Source organism: Pungitius pungitius, chromosome 11, assembly GCF_949316345.1.
Source record: "Pungitius pungitius chromosome 11, fPunPun2.1, whole genome shotgun sequence".
NCBI lineage: Eukaryota > Metazoa > Chordata > Actinopteri > Perciformes > Gasterosteidae > Pungitius > Pungitius pungitius.
Window position 1 is genome coordinate 14,906,343 of NC_084910.1, and position 15,626 is coordinate 14,921,968.

The 15,626-nt window shown below is 44.7% G+C and overlaps 3 protein-coding genes across 3 annotated transcripts; 1 reads left to right on the plus strand and 2 right to left on the minus strand.

Annotated features, from left to right (window-relative positions):
* Positions 1–125: 125 nt before the first annotated feature.
* polr3c (polymerase (RNA) III (DNA directed) polypeptide C) lies at positions 126–4,931 on the minus strand. The gene is made up of 13 exons (XM_037453936.2): positions 4,791–4,931; positions 3,842–3,988; positions 3,206–3,470; positions 2,754–3,055; positions 2,533–2,637; positions 2,204–2,377; positions 2,059–2,110; positions 1,888–1,948; positions 1,662–1,812; positions 989–1,090; positions 862–911; positions 594–743; positions 126–494 (listed from the first exon to the last, which is right to left on the minus strand). The coding sequence occupies exons 2-13, from the start codon at positions 3,986–3,988 to the stop codon at positions 413–415; spliced, it is 1,641 nt and encodes a 546-aa protein (XP_037309833.2). The 5' UTR covers positions 4,791–4,931; the 3' UTR covers positions 126–412.
* Positions 4,932–4,975: 44 nt separating this feature from the next.
* Positions 4,976–10,467, plus strand: rnf115a (ring finger protein 115a). Its single transcript, XM_037453937.2, has 9 exons — positions 4,976–5,128; positions 6,928–6,986; positions 7,201–7,255; positions 7,480–7,763; positions 7,910–7,978; positions 8,074–8,146; positions 8,230–8,323; positions 8,957–9,072; positions 9,344–10,467. Exons 1-9 carry the CDS (start codon positions 4,976–4,978, stop codon positions 9,461–9,463), a joined length of 1,023 nt encoding a protein of 340 aa, XP_037309834.2. The 3' UTR covers positions 9,464–10,467.
* Positions 10,468–10,559: 92 nt separating this feature from the next.
* On the minus strand, positions 10,560–15,463 carry gba1 (glucosylceramidase beta 1). Its single transcript, XM_037455108.2, has 12 exons — positions 15,327–15,463; positions 15,097–15,159; positions 14,819–15,010; positions 14,593–14,739; positions 14,061–14,194; positions 13,801–13,973; positions 13,611–13,700; positions 13,384–13,531; positions 12,626–12,850; positions 12,080–12,243; positions 11,879–11,995; positions 10,560–11,752 (listed from the first exon to the last, which is right to left on the minus strand). Exons 2-12 carry the CDS (start codon positions 15,152–15,154, stop codon positions 11,647–11,649), a joined length of 1,554 nt encoding a protein of 517 aa, XP_037311005.2. The 5' UTR covers positions 15,155–15,159; positions 15,327–15,463; the 3' UTR covers positions 10,560–11,646.
* Between the last annotated feature and the right edge of the window lie 163 nt (positions 15,464–15,626).

Genomic DNA, 15,626 nt, shown 5'->3' on the forward strand with positions numbered 1-15,626 from the left:
AGGGACCTCCAAGACCAAAGAGAGAGAATGGGTCCAGTGGAATTGCACCACCCACTATTTCCAGGGTCGGAAGCACTTATGTAAATAATCCTTTTTTATAATTTGAAAGAAAAAAAAACAGTGTATTAAACCACAATTCTTCTATTTAATATACAGATATCTTCCTGGTTTTACATTTCAAACATCACTTTCTCTTATGTTTGTCTTTCAGTTTTGTGTTTGTCTTCAATGAAATAAAATTTTTTGAAATAAGTATTCCCGTGCTCAATTTATTAATTTGCTGATGTGTGCAATAAAAACAAGCCATCAATCTATTCAGATTTTACTGCACTGAAAACTGGATCAAACCATCCATATAAACTATAAAACAACCATACGTGACAGCATTCATACACAGAAAAACCCAATGCCCTCAACTTGTTGAAGCAGTGGAGTTGATGTAGGACTCTAAAAGAAAGATGCTTTCATCTACTTGGTTCTCTGCTGAATCCAACCTGGAGGGGTAAAGAACAGTAGTGGGAATCTTAGCCAACTGACCAAAGAGGTGATCCAATAGTCCTCAGTGAAAACTGTTTTTGTTGTTGTGCTCTTACTTGTTGATGTGAAGCCGTAAGGCCTCCAGCTGTTGCTTTTCAGTAGCGGTGATCATCTCCTCGACCTCCGTCAGCTGCTCTGGCTCGGCCCCACTGGCCTGCAGAGATGCCAGAATGGCCTCAATTCGCTGGGATTTCTCCAGGAGACGCCTGTCAGTCAAGCAGACCACTAATCAAACATTGATCTGTGGCCGTGTGTGTGAGCCAGACGGGTCTCAAGAGTTCATCATGTGAAACGTTCTTGATTTCCTGGACACGATGAACTCACTTGCTCTCTTTGGACTCAAACAGGCGCCGCTCTATGAGGTTGGCGACTGTCTGCAAGAGAAGAACGAATGTCATCTGAAGTCTTTGAACCCGAGCCCTGGAGGTTAAGGCGGGCTCATTGTTTTTACCTTGTAGCAGTTCTGAAGCAGCATTCTTGCAGTGGGGAGCTGGTTGACGGTGTAAAGATAGAAAGTACGAGAGGGAGCAAAGTCGGGAGTCTTTGGGATTTCCTGATGAATAAAAAAATAAAATAAAAAGTGTCACAAGTCAGTCGATTAGAGGAAAAACAGCTGTGGCAGCTGCATCAAATTTCATAGCTCGGAGAAACCCAACTGTGCCCAATCACATCAATGCCAAATGGCCACTTTGCTTTTTTTTTAATCCATTGTCCACAGAGACACACAGAATAAAGTGACAGTCGTTAATCAATAGGGAAGGGGTTTGAAAATATCTCCTTCACTTATTGTATCTTCTCAGAACAAGCCAAACAATTTTGAAAGTAGATTTTTGGATCAAGTTTAATTTTTTTTTATTACTTGATGTCACGCAAGTTAATGCCCTAAGAAGACTGAAGAGAATTGATTTGTATATTTACATCCATCACTGTTCGGTATGTCCTAGCTTTTAAGTCAGTTACAATTAATTAGTGGCGACAGTTCAGAGAGTCTCCTTTGGAAGCTCCTCCACGTTCTCTTCAAGTGGGGTGTTTTTTATTCGAGAATATGGAGGAAAAGCAGTCAACAATCCATCATCCTAAGAATGCATCAATGCAAAGTGGGGCTTCCTGGAAGCTTCTTGTACCTGTAGCTGGACCAGGTTCTGTGCAAGCAGCGTGTAAAGCATGTCTTTGGCCTCTTTTGCTGGAATCATTGCAAAATCCTCCACCTGCTTCTGCTCCAGGTGGCGTTTCCTTAGCAATAGACGGAAGATGCGAGCCGATCGGGAGCCAAATCTAAAAAACAGATGGAAAGTGATTAATAAGGATTACTGGGCAATAGCATATAGACACGACCAAAAACCCACTTACCTCTCCTGTACAACAGACTCAAGCGTGGCTCGAGCCAGATTGGTCAGCGCTCTGTGCAGATCTGAGAGGCGAGTTAAGAAAAGCCCCCGTACCTCGCGTTTCATCAATTTAAATGTGTGTGTTGGTTCGTTACAAAACGCTCACGGGCCTCTAGATTAAAAAGAAGGATACTGACAACGTACATCCCTCCTCCGCTTTCCCCAGCCTTTCCCACAAACTCCATCTGGGAAAACAAAAAGGACAAAGTGATCAAAACAAATCTTGCAAATCGAGATTAAGATTGTGAAATTGGACAGGTGCCTTGCAGAGATCATACCGGGTCATCGACCAGTAGCGTGAGGTATTGGTCTACGATGGGTCTGGCTATGTTGTAACTGGGTGGGAGGGACCTAAAGATCTCGTTGGCTGAGAGAGGCTTCGTACAGGTGGCTGTGGGTGAGGTCGTCACCTCGCTCATCCTCAGCATAGTCCTCACTATCTCACTGCTCGTCTGCGTTTTTGAGATTGAATATTTAAAAAGACAATCATTATAACCACAAACAGCAACAATATTTGTATACATTTGTTGTTTTTTAAAAACGGCAAAACATGAATTATATTTACAAAAATTCATATATTCAAAACATCCATGCGGAAAAACCTCACCTGATCCAATTTGTTGGCTACAGCACTGATGATGGCCTGGTCTCTGAAGTGGAGATGGAACCTCTCAAAATTCACCTGCCAGCAAATCCCCTCATCACCATGAGTCTGAGCATTAAAGACACACACAAGATATAGGAAGACAAAGACGTTATATGTAGGGAACATGGAGAAAGAAGTCATTTCAGTTTTAAAAGTACTGCAAATGTGTTAAAAGGATTCACCTGTGAATCCATCTTAGCCTTCTTTGCATTCCTTTGGTCCTCTCCATCCTCACTGCAGAGTTGTCGTTTTCCTCGTCCCACAAGTGTCACGTGGGGCACCTTGTAACAGTCGGGAAAGCTCTCTGGTAAGGGCGGAGCAGTGCTAACAGGGGCAGCCGGAGTACCAGGGGTTGCAGGGGTGGCTGGAGCGGCACTGGCTGCGGCTCCTGCCACCACCATCGGGGGGCAGCGTTGAAGAAAATGGGTCTCCACCAGCTTGGAGAAGGCATTAGACACTTCACCGTAATCCATGCAGTGACCGTCTAGAATGAAAGGGGCGATAAATCTGCTGCCGTTTCTTTGTCGTATTCAATCTCTACAAAGAATACAAATCGGAGCACAAAACACACCTTCAAAAAAGTGAGAGAAGCTTTTCTACAGCCTTTGATCAACACAGACACCAAGATACTGACCCTCCATGTTCTGCGTGAGGCGGTCGGCGACTGTCTTAACCGTGCTGCTCATGGTCATGTGACCTCTCTGCAGTAACTCCTCTATGATTAGCTCTCCGGTGTCACCATAGAGGGTTTTGGTCGTGTAGATGTAACGCGGGTATCTCAGGATTCTCAGAATCCGATCGCAGCTGGTCCGATACTCTGTGGGGCTCCCTGCTCCTTTGCGGCCCGAGCTGAACACACAGGCCCCATGCTGCACGAGCACACACAAGGACTTCTTTACCTACAATGAGACAGCCAGGGAAGGGAAGAGGTGCATTACCTTCACGATTCCCTGGACATGCACATAAAACAATTAGATGCCACGCCTTTTCAACGTCTCTTGGGGGTCGAGATCAGTGGCAGAGTGCTCAAACTATGGGGGTATTACACTACTCAGCCTTTTGTTGAAAGATTATGCCAGGGTGCTGGAAAGGAGGATCAAACCGTTTGTCCAACCTCGGCAAATCTACAGGTCACTTAAAAGAGATTGGTTTTTAAATCGAAACGGATGAAGCAAAAAAAAAAAAATACTAAATGCACTGCAAATCATGCAAAGAACGGTGCGAAGTAAAGAGAGTAACATTCTTGAAACAAAAAGGGTAGGAATGGTACCAGGTCCAGAGAGATGCCCGTCTCATGAATGATGATCCTTATATTCTGTGCTCCACCTCTGAGCAGGTGTATTCCCACTTTCTCCACAACTTCTCCGAAATGCTCCCGCAGCAGGAGACCACACAGTCGCACTTCCTGGGCAGTCATCTGCACAGAGAAAACAATGACGGATCACATTACAATACAAAGCAATAACTAACAGCATACGAAGGACACAAGAGTTCGCTTTGTGGTCACTGAACAAAACGATTAAACTTTAAATGGGAGCAAGTTGTCATAACAAAAGGAATTAGACCATTGAACACCAGAATAAAAGCCTTTTACACAATAAGTAAAATGTGCCATTTTGGAAATAGAAGTGCAAACCTCAAAAATAAAGATACCACAGGAAAAAAACCAAATTCAATATTGAAGAAGCTTGAACGGAATGATGATTTGAATTAACAAAAAAGACTATCAGATTTATTTTTTGTTCACTATACAAATATTGGATGTTCCAGCAGTAACAAAATACAGCGTTTGTACCTTAACCCATAATAAGTAGAAATATTTGGAGCTCACTCAAAACTAACTTAGCTTTATGGAGGTGCTAAAATAAATTACTTAACGTTAGCTTCTTTAATACATCAGGGGGCATCTTTTTTTGAATAAATTACAAGAGACGCCTGCTTGGTTACGTTGGATATACATATCAGCGTTTGACACAACGTCACATAATAACACGTTAGACAGAAGGCTAGAGCCTGCACACGGGCACGGACAATGATCACTACCAGCAGGTCCGGCAATAAATAGTTTGAAGTTTAAAAAAACATTACAATCAAGTAAGCTTGATTCAACAATCAGCTTCACGGCTGCGAGTGAACGTCGCTGCGCAGATAACGCAAAAGCAAACACTCAACATTCAAGCTAGCTAATTAACCGCTACTGTCCTCGAAAAGTTGGATACCTCCGTGCGTTTGACGAACCGGTCCTACGAGCCACGTTTCAGCACACGCGATCGCTTCGAGCCTGCCGTCACAACACAACTAGACACATGCGTGTTCTGGTAGAAAACCCCCGTAGTAGAAAACACAGCAGCACTTCCGCTATTCAGCTACGCTGGTTGGGATTTGCTCCGCGGTGCCGCGGTGCATGCCGGTCTGGAGGCGGACAGCTGTCTTCAGTTCGTGGAGGACCGACGTCAGTGTTTGTGCTGGTCCGGGGAAGATGGCGGAGGCTGCGGCTGTTTCACCGCATCGGTTTTTCTGTCACTGCTGTAAGGGAGAAGTGAACCCTAAGCTCCCGGTAAGGCGGATGCGTTCCTCGATTCGTCTGTCATACTCTCTTGTACAAATTGCGCGGTTGACAAGTCAACCTTTTTGAGAAATACCGTTTGTTTCGCTCGCTCGCTACAGCTAAACACTAGCTAGCCAGTTAGCATTTAGCAGCGTTTGTTGTTGTTAACTCTCTAAATAAAACTCGTTACGATACAAATGTCTTGTCGGAAACCCAGGCATCAAGAGGCAAACATCGCTATTTGTCAGTCTGGCATTTTGAAGGCAGTTTCTTCAAAGCACTGCGCTTGACGCCTTGCTTTGACAGCTTGGGGGGATGTTGTGTTTTGAGCAGGAACAACCGAAACAGCTGAGGGAAGGAGGTCTATGTTGGTCCTATTTCATTGTCCATGCACTGTTAACCTAGCTGTGTGGTACTAGGGTTCCTTTCGTTTTAGGGGTTGTTTGTGTTCAAAACACAGACTTGACACGGCGAGTTGGGGAATTTTGACCATCACGAACACGTCTTTTTCAGTTTCAGTTTTAAAGTGTAAAGTAAGAGTTGACGTTGTGTAACGTTAATAGACGCTCACGCGGTCCTCATCTCGACTGCAGCATCTATTACACGTGTATTTGCTACGTCCTACACCCACGTTTGTTTATTAGTTCCATCTAAAGTTAGTTTAAATGAATCAGCGGTTCACAACAACCCTGCACTCAGTCCTACTTCCACGACGTTATAAAGTAAGAAATAATCGTTTGAGAGATGGGTTCGTTTCAATTTAATTGGTCATGTTCCCAGTCTGACTGGTGTTAAATTGATTCGTTGATTAATAAGGGGAAGAGAAAATCTACAATGTTATAATATTAATAACTTAGTTGTGCAAGTTATTAAGTGAAATTGATTAGTCGGGTTGTAAACATTCACAGGTTTTCAGAATCTATATGATTCAGTTGGTTTGTTTTTCTCAGTCGTTACTACCCCGACCGAGACACTTTATCCATTAAACGATAAAGGGCTTGTTGGATTAACCTGAAAATGAAAGTAGGCGTGAGACGCTGCCCTAACATATTAAATCACACATATACAGTCTATATTGTCTTGTATCTTCATTGATCTAAATGAAGTGGACACAAGATACCTAAACAACTGACATTGTCCACGTCGCTGCGTCAGTCACTCAGTCCGTCAGATTACTCGGCTGTCGGCTGAATCCATTTTTTCATGCCACGGTTGAGGATAATTCCAGCCTGCTCTGTCATTGACTGCGCTCGTCTCAAGAACACTCAATCCGGTGGCATGTTGTCACGGAGCCAACTGACTGCAACATCCGCGCACGACAACGATTTAACCCTAAGAGAGTTGCATCCATCTATGGAACCGGGCAGATTAGCTGTCCGGGTTTTGAAACATCACCATAGCTTCACATCCCTACATTTTTGTAAAACCAAAGCACTAAAGGATGTGTTAGTCACGTGAGCATCGTATTTTGTTTTCAAAAGCATATAGTTGGCTTTAACTAAAACGGAGTTCTAGTACAACATACTATGTTTTTGACCTACTTTTTTACGTTAACATATGTTGTATACCAGACATATGGATCTTATTTCGCTTCTGCTGTGTATTGAATTAACCCAATTCAGTCCTGGTGCCATAGTTGGGGAAACATGTTACTCTAAAGGGGACACCATATGATCCAGCTGTACTAACCGCGTAGTTGTGAATATTCTTGATATTTGAAAATATCACCTTGGTTTCTTGAAAAATCGTATGTCCCCTTTTTTCTTCTTCCATCCATTGCAACTCAATCTTTGTCGTAAATATTTCAGGAGTATATCTGTCCAAGATGTGACTCTGGATTCATCGAGGAAGTAACAGAAGATTCCAGGTGGGAGAACTGCATTATTCTGAGAATCGACCTCATTATCACTTTTATTGTTAGTCTGGAACAAGAGCGGCTTCCCGTTTTTAAGGAGAAGCCAGATGTTGTCTCACTACGCCGCTTTGTCCCATGCTATCACTCAACCTGACCACCTGCACAGGGTTCAGTGGATGTTGCTAATGATGTGTCTTTTGTCCCTCTTGCGTGCGGCCTCCCTCAGTCTCCTAGAGGGTGTCGCTAACGGGATAGATGACGCAGCCACACAATTTGCAGAGGTAGAAGCTGATTCGGGGGATTTTGGATAGAGTCCGGTGGGGAAGGGGGCAAAGATGATGTATTGCAATTGTTTCAGTTTTTAATGGTCCTATTCTTGTTTCCCTGCCCTGTTTTTGATCCACCTTTTCTGTTTTTCTTCCTCTCTATTCCCTCCTCCTTTCTTTTCCTTAATCCCACGTTCTGTCTGAAAAATCGCTTCCTTCAAACCCCACCATCCCCGTAGCTATGGCACCTGTTGTTACTGGAGCGGCCATTTACAGCAGAGGGTGACACACCCGACTCGGAACCTCGGCTCCCTGGAGGGCGCCTGGGGGGTCTCAGTGACCTTGGGGGGTTGGGAGGGGGACCAATCGGGGGGTCGGTCCCGGCAGGCCTCGGGGGACCGATGGGCGGTCTACTAGGAGCCGGGGACCACTGGGGACCAGGACGTCCCCCTCGCCTGCACAACCAGAGGAGATACCGGTCCAGAGGCAGCAGTAGACCAGACCGCTCGCCCGCTGTGGAGGGGTGAGTAACCGCCCTGGCTCTCTCCTTCGCCTTGCATATTCTCACTTTAAAAAAAAAAGAAAATGGCAATGCTATTAATGCTCTAAAGACACTGACTTGTTTTGGTGACGACATTGCCCGTTGTAAATGCACTCTCCGTGTCTCAGGATAGTACAACAGTTTCTCGCCGGCCTCTTTGCCAACTCTGGAGTCCCTGGCTCCCCCCCCCTCTCATGGTAAGATGCCATTACGGTGGAATCACGGTGTGGTCGCTAACGTCACAGTGTAAGTGCAATTTCTTATCAACCTGTGGTGTCTGTTACGCTCCCAGGACGGGGATGCTGCACTCTAACCCGGGAGATTACGCCTGGGGACAAGGAGGGTTAGACGCCGTGATAACGCAGGTAAGCCAAATAAAAACATAAAACTCACGCCACTGTCGCTTATCAATTCCTCCGCCGTTTACAAATGTGTGTTGCATGTGTAGTTACTAGGTCAGTTGGATAACACAGGACCTCCTCCAGCAGAGAAAGAGAAGATCTCTTCTCTCCCAACTGTCAATATTTCTCAGGAACAAGCAGGTCAGTAATTGATTATTCATTTATTTATTTGTCTTGTTGCTCATGGAATTGACGGGCTGTGAGCTGGGTCTGCATGCAATGACTATATTTAGTTATCTAAATGCACAGCTTGGGTTGGACCAGTGAGTTATCAATCTACTATTAAGTCTGTGCAAAAAAAGGCACACTCATGTCATGGGAACTAATGGCTTATGAATGCATACACAGAAGATCCCCCAAAAAAGCTAACAGATCTGCCATCCAAGTGCGGCACAAGTCTGTGCCGCACTTGGATGCAGCCCTAAACTGCTGCCGCCTGCCAAGAGAAGTTTATTTGGAAGAAAATAAAATCCATTAACCTTGAATATTGACAATGTGTTACATAAATAACTTTTAGATGATGGGTCGAGGATCTGTTATTCTTGACTTCCTCCTCTGTGTTTACGGTCACATTTTCCCACCTTGTTTTAACCGTGCGCTCGGTTTAGCAATTGCTGACATCTTTGGAGAATCCTTGATAAATGCTTTGTACCATTTTTTTATTTATTTATTTAGTGCTAACAAACTGATCTGTAGCAAGTCATTTAACCACTGATGGTTAACACTAGACACCACAAGGGTATTAATAAAACCTTTCTGTCTCCGCCACTGTAGACTGCTGTATGGAATGTCCGGTGTGCAAAGAGGACTTCGCGGTGGGAGAGCCAGTCCGACAGCTACCCTGTAACCACTTCTTTCATTCAGACTGTATAGTACCATGGCTGGAAATGGTGAGTCATAACAAAGATGGTTTAACAAACTCACAAAATAGATCTCACATGGGAAACTGCACATGAGGTCTTTACAGCGCTCATGCACGTAGTAAGACCTAAAGGTCATTTACACAAATGCTTTGGCTAAGAGTAGTTGTTTCCTGTAATATTAATGCTCAGATAGATATCCATGACCGTGGCAGCCTGATAAAACTACAATAAGAGTCCACTTGTGAAAACGCTCTGCCTCCAGCTAAAGCTGTCTGTATTCTGTTCTGTGACCACTCAGCATGACACATGTCCAGTGTGTAGGAAGAGTTTGAACGGAGAAGACAGCAGCAGCCAGCCCCCATCAGAGTCCCCCACCCTCTCCATGGACCCCCGCACACAGGAGAGATGGTCCTTCTGAGACCCTCCTCATCCCGCGGATCTCCTCGCCTCCATCCAACAACACACCGAGAAGACAAAGCGCTTATCACTTTCCTCTTTTCATCTCTGTGACCGTCTTAATCATCTCAGTCTGATATATATATATTTTTTTGTACTTTCATTTTCTTTTGTTAATGCCTTTCTCCTCAACCATGTAAACAGAAACCCGTACAGACGTCTTAACAGTCAGTTGAGGTCTGGAAGGGTTTTTTTTTTTTTTTTTTTGCCTCCTAAAAAACAGCTCTGATTGATAATCAAGCTTATGTCTTCTCTACTTTCACCTCTAAGATGTTGAAATGCACTGCTCCAATACACTATTGTGGGGAGATTTCAGACTTTATATCACACGATGCCATCCTTACTCATCAGAATATTCGTTAAATCCTGCAACTGAGCCCCATACGGCAAATGGGAAAACCTTTACTCCTTCAGCATTCGCAGGGTCTGGACTTAACATGAACACCTATAGCCCTGGATGATACGTTTATCAAGGGTGTATCCATACTTTTTTTGATGAGATTTTGTAGGAAATATCTTGATTGAACTCTGGTTATTTATTTTGGCAATGTAAAGGTGTCTACTCTAATGTACAATGAGTTTTTTTAGGAATCATGCTCAGTTGCTGCCACAAATGGAAGCAAGGGATTCTTTATACTTTTTTGGGGGGGGAAGAAGAGAAATTAAATAGACCAGTCAAGGAATCCAGTTGGCCCATCGTGTAGTTATTTAGATTAAAACATAGTCCTTCTGGTGTATGTATGATCAACAGATGCCCTCTCGTTTTATTCCTCCGTCTAAGGCCGTCTTGTGTCACATTTTTTATCACTTTTTTGATGTAAATAATTTTAGCCCAACAACTTATGGTTTGCAAAGGAAAAGAACATTGAGAATGGAGATACAAATGTGAAATTACCTGGTTATCAAACTGTATATTATATATATGAAAAAATGTCTATGATGTATTAATAAATTGACAAATGGTCATACTTGAATTGTTATTGTTCCCAACCTTACATACAGTGAATGTATATCTCAACCCTAGGTTACTGCACCCAAATATACTGAAAATGTGTTTTTTAAACAATTTGCGCTTTATTTAAAATTAAATAACAAGGCATTTACAATTCCTGTACATTATTTAGAACTCGGGGCACGCTTTGGCACAGGCCAGTCCGGTTAACTGATAAATGTATTACTTTCAGGTCTTCAATAGATTCTCTGCGTAAAAAACTAGGGCCGGGACTCGATTAAAAATATGAATAATTAATTACAGGCTTTGTAATTGATTAATCAAAATTAATCGCATTTTAATTGCATAAATATTTGACCTGAGAACAGTGAGAAGTAATTTTTTTCACATGGATTTTTATTTTTGTTCAACCAATTCCAGCAGACAAGTGTAGAAATAGCATATTTAGAAATATAGTACTTTCAGAAATTCAGGTAGCCTATAGGTAAGTAGACCTTCTGTAAACTAGGTTTTTTTAAGTAGACCAATACTTTCAAGTACATTCAGAACATTGGTTATTTTTTCAGACGTGGACTTAGTTACCCTGGTCCTTAAACCAGTCATCTGGTGCAGTGTGGGTTGGGTGTGGGTCCTTGTACGTCCACGCTAGCTGCTAATTGTTTTGCGTTGAGGTGATACTTGAGGTACGATGTGAATTCCTTGTTGCACAGCTTGCACACAACCACGCTCTTATCGACGCTTCCATCCGTGTGTTTATTATAATAAGATTTCCCATTCACGGGGCCAACCGACACAGTCTCGTCAGCTTCTTCGTTCATGTTCACTGTGGTTTGTTGTTGTCTGAAGTCATGAACGCTGGTTGGTGCTCCAGTTTAATCGGTCCTCCGAAACTCATCCAGTGAGAAACGTTCCGCGGTGCAAAAAATAAGTGTAAAAATGCATAAAAAATGTTTAATGTGTTATTTTTTGTGTAATTAATTAATCTTAATTCACATTGTAATTAATTAATCGTAATTAACGCGCTAAAGTCCCGGCCCTAAAAAAAACATTTTAGGGTTTTAAAGGAGACTCTAATGATTAATCCATGTTTGAGGCTACTGAAATCCCCAAATCTGCTATAAAATGTGTGTGAGTGGTTTAATAGAAACCTACCAAAAGCTTTGGTAAGGGTGCATGTGAACTTGTATTAATGATCAGTGTGTGTTCCAAGCCAGTGTGAGCAGCGACCGAGCCGGTGCCGTGGAGGAGATGAAGCCCACAGCGAGATCCCCGACTTCAAACTGGATCACTGAGGGTGACCTACGAATCATCAAAAGTCCAACCGTAATCACTTAACTGTGCTTTTTAGATAAAATGTCATTTTCCCAACATTCAGATTCACTTAAAGAATTTCCTGTCATTTGCATATAAAACCACATCACCTACCTGTTGAGTACGATGAGCACTACTGAGCCGTCGGGTCTGATAAACCCAGTGTATTCCAGCTCAGTTTTCTGACTGGCAAACACTCCCACTCTCTGAGACCCTTCCCACAGGAACTTACTGCATCAAAATAAAGATCTCATTAGACCCTGTAATGATGCAACAGGTGAAAAATGCCATTCAGTGTGAAAAAGAGTTAGATACCTGAAGTGCGCCATGCTGTAGAAGTGTGGCTGCTTGTAGAAGACATCCCGCCGAGCATCCACTATGACGGGGCTGTCCACGAAGTTTTTAACCCAGTTTGGCCCACCAGTTTGGTCCAAAGCCAGGTTCCAGTCAGTCCAACCCACCACGTAATGATTCAAGTCCTGCCATGTGAAAAAACACCTACAGCTCAGCATGAATTCATTCATTGGACCTGTGTTTTGTTTAAACGTCACAGAAAGGACGGCCCGTCAACATGAACACATCCCCCATGATTCTCAAGAGGTCGAGAGTCTGAATGCTGCCATGCAAAATAGAACGCAGGGTGTCCAGTTTCCTCTGAGAGCGAGCGAAGGAGGAGGACGAAACCAAACACCAGTCCCAGCACGCCGCGGCGGCCTGCGGGTGGTTTCTGAAGGACCGCGTGCAGCAACCTGTAAAACGGTGATTCACCTCCCAGGAACCGCTCGCGGGTCTCTTTGCGTCTGTCGCGGCGGGATCCGACTTGAACAAGCCTCATTAAAAAACGATGACAGTGACCCTCACCCCTATGATGTCGTGAGCGTACTGTTCCGCCCGGTCCCAGCTACCCAGCTTCACCCCTCGGTCCAGCGAGCTCCACCCAGCACAGGCCTCCGTGCCAAACAGGTAATACTCCGGGTACAGATGATGGACGGCTCCGAGGCTCATCTCTGCTGGGACGAGGCCGTCCATGTACCAGTGAACCGCCACGCCGTGAATGAACCTTCCTGCATGAATGTCATTTAGGACCTGGAGGGGGAAAGTGAGAATTAAAAAAATCATTTAAAAAAAGAAAAAAGAAAGAAGAAAAAAACGTACGCATGCAGGAAAAGTACAATTTCCCCTTTCATCAGATCGTTGTCAGTTCAGTAGGACTTAGATGGATTATTAAATGGAATAAACTGTTTTTCTTTGCCTTTTGAAAAAGGCGTGCCAGTGATGTCAGTTGAATATATTTTTGAATGGGATTGCAGGCTGTCAGTCATGGCTCCATGGCAGCTAAAAAGTGTCAACTTTACAAACAACATCCCTACTTAGTTGAAGCTCTGAAAACCTCAAAACAAACCCCTTCCTTCAGGTTGAATTCTGTCTGATACATTTAGACTCGCTCCTCCTGAATAAAAAAATAATTTATTCCTACAGCTGGTAGCGGATAACATTTTCTTATTTTCCAGCGCCACCCAAGTATAAACAATTATTTTATGCCTGCAACTGCAGAGCAGCCTCCGGGACCACAAAGTTTACCACGACTTCACCCACTATCTCTCTGTCCTTGGACTCACCACTTTGGCCCAGTGAGGCAGCAGCAGGCGGTTGTCATCCAGGATGAGGACGTGTGTGCGTGGGTGTGAAGAAGCATGCAGGGCAGGGCCCAGGTCCAGAGCCACCCAGTCCCTCTGCTCCTCAGGAGTGAAGCCAAGAGCCTGGAAACTGCAGTAAGACACGTCTCAGTCAGCCGAGCCGACCCGCGGGGATGGTTCATTCTGGGTGACATAATGTGAGGAGAGACCTGTAGTTTGTCAAGTGTCCTGCAGAGGGCTCATTCCCTGTAGTCAGAGCCCAGAAGGTCAAGTTATATTTAGCATATTCCTCAAGGAACCTGAGAGGAAAAAAAAAAGAAAAGACGTCAGAATATATTCCCCTTGTAAAGGGAATCACCGGCCCGTGACATTGCATTAAGGCAAAGCCCCACGTGTCACCTGATATAGTACTGAGCCCAGGTTTTGTGCTCCTTGCCCCCGGGCCGGCCCCTCAGGGAGCCCTTTCCTATGAGAGCACCGTTAGTTTTCATCCAGGCGGGGGCGCTCCAGGCGCTGGCCAGCAGAGACAGGGGGCGAGGAGACAAGGCCTGAGCGCGCTGCAGGAGAGGGATCTGATAGGAGCAAGAGCGAATTAGAGCCACGGAGCGGTGGCCCTGTGTGTGTGTGTGTGTGTGTGTGTGTTAAGAAAGGAGAGGGACCTTCATTTTGACGTCCTCAGGGGCCAGTGTGAAATTGTCCAGGTTGTAGTCTCCAGGTGTGTCGGCGTACGTGTACAGACGGGTGGAGAAGTCACAGCTGGCCATGGGGACGCGCACCACGCTGTAGCCGATACCTGCCACAGACACAGCAATATAATCGTTTAGCAACCTTCGGATTCGGTTTATTATTTGCTTTGAGCCCATAATAATAAATATTAGCAGTTGATTCTATAATATCTATATTTTTAATGTTCTTCAAAATGATCAATACCATCCTGATGGACGACGTGGATGCTGTTGATGTGGGAAACAAACCGGCGCCGTATACGACACCTCTCCCAGAGCGTGTGAAATGTATTTTTAATGCGTTGAAGCAGCACCACACGTTGCCTTGCAGTGGAGAAAAACTTGATAGCAAAGTGTTTTTGGAAGAAAAATTATCCTCGTCGAGCTTTATGGTCACGTCAAGACAGTCTCATATCCTACTGTAGCGCTGCACATCAAAGTATTTTTTTTTTCACTGCAGGTGTACCTTCAGGGGAGAAATACTGGCGCAGCAGCTGGTCCTGTGCACCAGCTGACAGAGACAGGATGTTGATGGCGGCCGCGTCCGTCATAGCTCCACCGAACCCCCTGATCTTCTGGTACTTCTGGTCGGGAACGACGGTCAACCTGAGGCCTGAAAGAGACACGTGATGCTGTGCACCTGCTCCAACGGCCTCTGGACGGCCCAGACAAAGCCAGCGTCGTCCCCTCACCTGCGCCGGTGCTGTTCACCCGGACCTGGCCCCGGCCCGCCTCCAGCCTGCTGCCGGCCAAGCTGCTCAGGTAGGAGGAGTACTGGCCCAACGGAGGCAAAGCGACGGACCCCACGCTGTCACAGTAGGTGGAGTTGCACTCACACACCACAGAGTCATGGCCCAGGTTTCTGGCAACACATTGATTGCTTCCTGGAAAGGAGAAGAACAGCATCACGGGATTGCATGCAAGCAACAGAGCAGGAAGCAAGCATTGGGGGTCATCTGCATTGTGTTACCTTTAGAGAGGGTCACTTCTGCCGCGAGGAGCACAAGGGCCAAAAGCACAGATGCCATTTAATCTGTAAAGAAAAATAAAGAGAATCTAAATTAGGCCACAGAGATACAACACAGATTCAATCTGTGTCTGGAGGCTTTACAATCAATAGTAAACAAATGAATAAAGACCAAGCTGATACGGATACATTTTATTATTACGTCATTTGGAGCATTTAAGAGATAATCTCACCTCTGAGGACGCTGACAGAAACTCTGTCACGTTCCGCGAGGTTGATTCAAAAGAAATATTCAAACTCGATGGTCACTTTAGCTTGGACCAATGTGCCGTACCGGAAGTGTGCCTCCACAACACTGCGTTCAGGCGATGAAATGGACTTCTGTCATGTGACGTTGTAAACTGTCACGTGACAACTGCGCAGGAATCTGGACCGCCGCCAGGTGGCGCTTTGCCACAATAGCAGGAGACGGATCGTCTCGTTCAAGGTTTGTTTGGTATGTTGAAAACATCTTTTTTTATCTACTTGTGAAA

Bases quoted from the DNA above. Each gene is read 5' to 3' on its own strand.
- polr3c (XM_037453936.2), bottom strand. From the start codon at position 3,988: ATGACTGCCCAGGAAGTGCGACTGTGTGGTCTCCTGCTGCGGGAGCAT. The intron at 3,056-3,205 runs GTCAGTATCTTG...CTTTCATTCTAG, and splicing joins CCTCACGCAGAACATGGAGG to ACGGTCACTGCATGGATTAC. The intron at 912-988 runs GTAAAAACAATG...CTTCTCTTGCAG, and splicing joins TGCTTCAGAACTGCTACAAG to ACAGTCGCCAACCTCATAGA.
- rnf115a (XM_037453937.2), top strand. From the start codon at position 4,976: ATGCCGGTCTGGAGGCGGACAGCTGTCTTCAGTTCGTGGAGGACCGAC. The intron at 7,764-7,909 runs GTGAGTAACCGC...TCCGTGTCTCAG, and splicing joins CGCTCGCCCGCTGTGGAGGG to GATAGTACAACAGTTTCTCG. The intron at 7,979-8,073 runs GTAAGATGCCAT...TTACGCTCCCAG, and splicing joins GGCTCCCCCCCCCTCTCATG to GACGGGGATGCTGCACTCTA.
- gba1 (XM_037455108.2), bottom strand. From the start codon at position 15,154: ATGGCATCTGTGCTTTTGGCCCTTGTGCTCCTCGCGGCAGAAGTGACC. The intron at 15,011-15,096 runs GTAACACAATGC...TCTCCTTTCCAG, and splicing joins AGAAGTGACCCTCTCTAAAG to GAAGCAATCAATGTGTTGCC. The intron at 13,532-13,610 runs GTCTCTCCTCAC...GTCTTACTGCAG, and splicing joins GGACACTTGACAAACTACAG to TTTCCAGGCTCTTGGCTTCA.